The sequence below is a fragment of the Vipera berus genome (assembly GCF_964194415.1).
Source record: "Vipera berus genome assembly, chromosome: 10".
Lineage (NCBI taxonomy): Eukaryota > Metazoa > Chordata > Lepidosauria > Squamata > Viperidae > Vipera > Vipera berus.
Window position 1 is genome coordinate 18,187,610 of NC_138213.1, and position 6,765 is coordinate 18,194,374.

The window sequence follows — 6,765 nt, forward strand, 5'->3', positions numbered from 1 at the left end:
ATGTCTTAAGGTGGGACTTGGAACTCACTGCCTCCTGGTTTTTAGGCCAACATCTTAACCATTAGATATGAATAAATAAACATTGCAAATAAATGTATGTATTTTATGTATTATGGTAAGGAACAAGGCTGAACATGTATTTTCTGAGTGATCTTCCAGAGCAACTGCCAACCAAGAATGCCCTTTAGACCGTTAAAGGAAGTTTCCTTGATAAATCAAACTAAGTCACCATCAAAATGCAGGATCTTTTCCTGACCCAAGGCAATCTTTGAGATAAATGTCACAGAATACTAGTAAACATAAAAGGGGGATGGGGAGTGGAATAACCATGCCTTGTGGCCTCTGCAACAAAAATTAAAAGGAATAAAAACAAGAGGCCACCAGATTCTTCAAAAGCCTTGGGAGGAAAATGCAAACGAAGTGGGGGGAAAAGAGTTTTAAAAAAAGGTCGGTGAGGCTTTTTTCATCTAAGCTCCAACAGTGTTGGAGACAATGATTGGGTTTAACTGCAGCCGATTGAATACATCAAGGTTGGCTGAGTTCAGCCACTGAGGACTTTGAACCCTAATATCTAGGCTGATGCAGTATCCTGGACCTGTCAGTCAAATGAAATTAGGATATGAATTGATGTACGAATGCTGTTGGCCTCTGGCAGAATGAAAGAGGAAAACAGAAAGGCAAGGAAACAAGATATTTTAGGCAAAGTATGTGTTGGGTCGGACACGACTTCGCAGCTAACAACAGCAACAACATTTGAGGAGCAAAGGGCTCAGTGGTTAAAGACACTGAGCTTCTTTAGAGGGAAAGCTGAAAAACTTAGGTTTGAGACCCAAGTGCTGCACAACAGGGTGAGTTCCCGTTACTCACTCCAGCTCCTGCCAACCTAGCAGCTCGAAAGCATGCGAATGCAAGTTGATGAATAGGTACCACTTTGGTGAGAAGGTAACAGCGTTCTGTGCACCTCGGCACATATAGTCATGCTGGCCACATGACCATGGAAAAGGTCTTAGGACAATGCTGGTTCCCTCGATAGGAAGCAGAGATGAGCACCACCTCCTAGAGTCGGACACAACTGGATAGGGGAAACCTTTACTTGAGAAGCACAGGATGACAGATGGTCCTTGACTTACGACTGCAGTGGAGCCTGCCCGTTATGGCCGTAAGTTCAATGGTCATAAAATGGGCCACCCATATGACCAACCTGAGTTTGCAACCTGATTTTGCGGCAGTTATTAAGCGAACGCCACAATCGTAAATCAACTGCCACGGTCACTAAGCAAATGCCATGGTCATTAAGTGAACCTCATGTTTGCTGAAAAATGGAAGTAAATGCCAGTTTTGAGCAAAAACATCCTGAGACCCTACAAATGGCTGCAAATGCAGGCCGGTTGCTGAGCCTGAAATGAGGTCATATTATCCCATCAGAACTTCAGAACTGGGTAAGTTAGAACTTCAGTCACTAAGTCGTAAGTTGAGGACTACCTGTATCAAATTGGAATGGATTTTGCCTCGCGTGAGTGCCATTGGGAGTTGCCTCCTTCACGCTGCCTTCTCTTCTCCGTCTTCTAAAGGTGTGGAAGGCATCGTCCAGGCCTACTCTAGTTGCCTGCCTCACATTCGCTTTTACGGACCAACCAATTTCTCCCCCATCATTAATCACGTGGCTCGGTTCGCGGCCCAGGCAACCCAGCAGGAATCTGCCAGCGTAAGTTCTCTTACCAATCGTTGCTATTTCACCTTCCTGACTTGGATTCTAATAAAGGAGAATATTTGTAGCTCGGGGTTGAAATGAGGGGTCCTTGGTGCTCTCTGAGCTTGGTTGTTTTCTGGGAAGATGTTTCATTAGCCAAAGTTTCATTAGCCATCATCGGTGCTACAAGGGCGCGAAGTTCTAGCACTGATGACGTTACCTAGTTTGGTTAATGAAACGTCTGCAAGAAAATCACCAAGCTCAGAGAGAATCAAGGACTTCACAGTAGTCTTCTTCTTCTTCTTCTTCTTCTTCTTCTTCTCCTCCTCCTCCTCCCCCTCCCTCTTCTCCCTCCCCCTCCCCCTCCCGATGATGTTACCTAGTTTGGATAATGAAACATCTGCAAGTAAACAACCAATCAGAGAGCTCCAAGGACCTTTGACTTGGATTCTGTTTTGAATGTTTGGGGGGAAAAATACTCTTTTTAGCTCACAAGAGTTTCAAGCCAGTGACTAGGAGGAGCTGTTGAAACAAGTGCGAGGCGTCCATTCTCGGGGTTAAACTTTTGCACATTTGGCCTCTAGCATGATGCTTTGCATTTTGTGTGCTGCCACTCTGAAGTGGGCGGCAGCATCATAGTTGTGTTGACAAATACCTTCCTGATGTTGTAAATGGTAATGCAAACCAACCATTTTCTTCCACATGCAACCCATGTGCCTTCATAAAAGAAGGTAAGAAAGCTAGGAAGCTGTCATCCAAACGTGAGTTAATGCTGCCGTTGCATCTAACGAGTCTAGTTTTCCAAACCAGAAACAGCCAACTCTGGTTTAAAGGTGGCTTATAGCTCTGATTTGTCTGTGTGCGTACAGGGTCCTGTGAAGCCAACTTCATTTGTGGCATAGAAACACACTGCCCAAATTCCGCCTTGGTTGTTACACAACCATCTTTATTATTCTTCTGCAGATCCTCATTCAGATTCACACTGCCTGTAAAAAGAAGCCTTCTGAACAATCCCAGCCCTGTAATTACCTGCACGATGGGTAGAGATATTCTCGTCTTCCTGGTGGATCTAATCAGGACCCAATTTAATTCACCTTTCATTTGGGCAACTGCACTTGCCAGATCCCCCTTTGCTTCTGCCCCCCTGTGGCATCCTTTGAAGGGAGGAGCAGGTCTCACGGAGAAAAGAAGAATGCTTAATCAGATTAAAATTGCACGGTGCTTCAGTCGGAGGGTGGTGATGATGATAATTAAGGAAGCGTCTAAAATGCTCTATGTGGGAATAGACCTCCCCTCACCAATCCCGAGCCGGGGATAATCGTATAATCGTGCCTGATTATACTTGCTCCCCTGGTGACTTCTGATATCACGAATCCTTCCATTCTTCAGTCAGATCTGAAGAAGCTTCTTGCATAAGAAGCAAAACGTCCTCCAGGAAAAACAAAGGAAGTCCAGTTGCCTTTTGAAAAAGCGACTTTGGGGCAACCGTGACCTTGGATGGCTGAGCATTGACACGTGGTTGTCTTACGTTCACAGGTCTTAAAAGTTGCCACGTTTGGAGACCCCCCCACCCCCCTACTCTAATACAAACGTACTGGTCACCTCACCCCAGTGATCTGATTTTCTTCTCTGCTTTCCCTCGCCAGCAATACTTCATCCTCCTGATCATCACCGACGGGGTCATTAGCGACATGGATGAGACACGGCATGCTGTCGTACAGGCCTCCAGGCTGCCCATGTCTGTCATCATCGTTGGGGTTGGGAATGCCGACTTTGCAGCCATGGAGTTTCTGGATGCAGACAACCGCATGCTTCGGTCGTACACGGGCGAGGAGGCCGTGCGGGATATTGTCCAGTTTGTGCCCTTCCGTGAATTCCGCAGTGTAAGTGCAGGAGAATGCCTTGTTTGCATTGGAGGGAGGGAGGGAGGGAGGGAAGGAAAAGAAGGAAGGAGAGAGGGAGGGAAGGAAGGAGAAGAGAGAAGGAAGGAAGGAAGGAAGGAAGGAAGAAAAGAAAGAAGCAAAAAGAAAGAAAGATCAATAGCTAAGGAATTGAATCTGTAAAAATACCATATTTAAGATGGAATCCTATAGCTGTGCCCTCATTGGTTTTTATTCTAGACATTCTTCTATGCATTATTTGTTTTTGTGAATCCTCCAGCATATAATTACTCAGTTTTCCTTCAGGAAAGTAACAGTCTTTCTGGGACACTCTAGAGAAGCCCCACAAGTCAGCTGGCAAATGATAATCAGCAAAAACACAGCAATCTTGTTGAATTAGCAAGATTCCCTTTCCTCCTAATGCCAGTTCTAGTTATTTAAAGTACCATCCAGGCTTTTCATAAAGGGGTACTTTCCAGATATAACAGGGTTTACAACTACGAGAATTCCCATTCAACATGTGAAGGACACCAAGTTGGAGAAGACTGTCCCATGGCGATAGGTTCTGGAACTGGACAAGGATCTTTCCTTCCTCTGCGAACAGAGACTCTTTGATCAAAAAGGAAAGTTGCACGCAAAGGTGCTGCTACGCCAGGTGGTTGGCACATAAGGAGCTAAGAAATGGTTTGGTGCCACCTCCTCCTTTGGCTACTCAGCCATGTCAGGGTACAGGAGAAGCTACGTATTCCTAATATCTCCTCAGCATTTCCTTCTTGCCCAGAGAGGGAAAGAACAAAGAGAAGGACTAGGGGTGTCTTCCAATACTTGAAAGACCGTCATAGGGAAGAGGGCATCCGTTTATTCTCCAAAGCACCAGAAGGCAGGACTAGAAGTAACGGATGGAAAGTTTGCAAAGAGATCCAACCGAGAACTAAGGGAAAAATTTCTGACAGTGAGAATAATTAGTGGAAGGGCTTGCCTCCCAAAGTTGTGGGTGCTCCGTCACTGGAGGCTTTTAAGAAGAGAGTGGGCAACCATTTGTCTGAAATGGTCTCTAGGGCCTCCTGCTTGAACAGTGGGTTGGACTAGATTGGCAACCAAAACATCCCTTCCAGCACAGTTATTCTGTGTCTTGAATTCTGTATGTTAACTTGGTCATGTGCAAACTCACTTCCTGAATCAGAGAGCCAGTGCTCGTGGTGGTTGATGCCTCCAAGCATCCTCCAGTCAAGGTTTACGAAACCCTTAGGCCTTCAGTTCATTGTCATTCTGATTCTCCAGCAGACCTCATGCAACTGAAAACCAGAAAGATCTGGTTGAGAACAAGAAACAGTGGATGGAAATTAGTCAAGGAGAGAAGCAATTAAGGAGAAACTTTCAAATAGTGAAGAGAATTAACTACTGGAACGGCTTGCCACCAAAAGTTGTGGGTGCGTCATCACTGAAGGCTTTTAAGAGACTGGACAGCCACTTGTCTCAAATTGTGTAGGAGGTTGGACAAGACCTCCAAGGATCCTTCCAGTTCTATTCTGATTGATTGATTAATCATGGTTGAGGCTGAGTTTCATGTTTTTTTTTGCCTGTTTCGCCCCAAAAAGGGATTACAGAGTACTCTTTCTCAGGTATGTGGACCAGCCCTTTTGACACTCTGGCTTGTCATTTCAGGCACCCAAAGAAACGTTGGCCAAGGCAGTGTTGGCAGAACTCCCACAGCAAGTGGTTCAATACTTCAAGCACCAGAATTTGCCACCCCTCAACTCAGAACCAGCTTAGAACTCAGCGTTTGCTCCTGGCCTGCATGTATCCCACATCCGTTGATGGCAGAAGATTGCATGTCTCCCGTGGTTTCCAATAACTTTTCATATAACTAAGTTCATTTATTCAAACAGAACAAAGCATAACCCGATTCCTTCCAAAGGCAACTTGCAGTGTGAGAAGCGAAGAGATCTGCACTCAAGGATCCTAGATGGAAGCAACCTACTGTGGCCAATACTGGACACTCTCCCTGCCTTGATTCCACAAATCAACTTTTAAGTATCTGAACGTACTTTGTATGAGTTTGGTGGAATGAGAGGACCTTTTTACAGCCACAATTTACTGTCTCCAAGTGTGAAGTTCTCAAGAGTCACATTGCCCAAAGAAATGTGGACCATCCTTCAATGTGTTGTAACTTGTACTTCTGCTCTATGTTCATTTTTATACCATGTACACATGATATTTGTTATACTCGGGTCAATAAACCTGAACTCTTCACATCTCAGTTGAAGAGTGTTGTGATTTGACCCCATGTAGTCCAGTGGTCTCCTGCAGCTTCTTTTAACCAAATCCCTCCAGGTGAGTTCCATCTCAACTCCTGCATCAAATACCTGTGAAGGGCACCAGGCGTGCGCTTACATCCTTCCCTAAATGTCAGGTTACAACTTAGAATGTCAGTTTAGTTTGTGAGACGTGCTGGAGCTGTGTGAGGGAAAGAGTGAGCTAGGCCGTAATTGGGTTCATACAATTAGTCCTTGACTTACAAACATTTCTTTAGCAAACGTTTAAAGACACAGTGCCATTGGAAATAGTGACCGATGACTGGTCCTCGCACTTATGACCATCCCCATGGTCACAAGAGATTAAAATTTGGACACTTGACAACTAGCATGTGTTTTAAGTCAGTTAAAATGTCCCTAGATCATATATTTGCTATTTGGGACTGTCCCAGCTGGCTTCTGACCAGCAAAGTCAATGAGGAAAGCTGGAATCACTTAGTGATCATATGATTCACTTAACGACCAATTATAAAATCAGGTGTGAGTCTCTTTAACAATCGCCATGCTTAGCAATGGAAATTCTGGTCCCAACATGGTCATAAGTCAAGGACTTTCTGTAACTGAGCCCACAATTTTGGTCATAAGTCATGATAGCCGTAAAGCTTGCTGCAAGAACCGACCTGATGTTATGGCGGTTGTGAAGGAAACACCACGGTTGGTCATTAAGTGAACACTGCAATCATTAAGCCAACATTGTTTGCTATGGATTGGCTTTTATGCTGGAAACCAGATCAATTTCTTGCAAAAACATTGTAAAGCATGGTCACATGACCACAGCACCCTGCAAACAGCCATAAATGTGGGCCAATTGCCAAGCCGACAAATGACAGCCATCTGAGTGCAAGGGGTCCCCAGATATTGTACCTTTAAATCTTGAGTT

At 44.8% G+C, this 6,765-nt stretch overlaps 2 protein-coding genes across 2 annotated transcripts in view; one reads left to right on the forward strand and one right to left on the reverse strand.

The window, feature by feature from the left end:
* Window positions 1-5,861, forward strand: part of CPNE2 (copine 2) — a gene marked incomplete at its 5' end in the record, with an annotated part of 40,304 nt that extends 34,443 nt beyond the window's left edge. Inside the window, 3 exons of the mRNA XM_081335678.1 lie at window positions 1,572-1,705; window positions 3,337-3,573; window positions 5,236-5,861. Of these exons, the coding sequence (XP_081191804.1) occupies window positions 1,572-1,705; window positions 3,337-3,573; window positions 5,236-5,343 (479 nt within the window). The 3' untranslated portion in view covers window positions 5,344-5,861. The remainder of the gene's footprint in view (window positions 1-1,571; window positions 1,706-3,336; window positions 3,574-5,235) is intronic.
* PLLP (plasmolipin) overlaps window positions 1-6,765 on the reverse strand; it is a 286,192-nt gene that overhangs the window by 182,559 nt on the left and 96,868 nt on the right. The gene's annotated exons all lie outside the window — the stretch shown is intronic.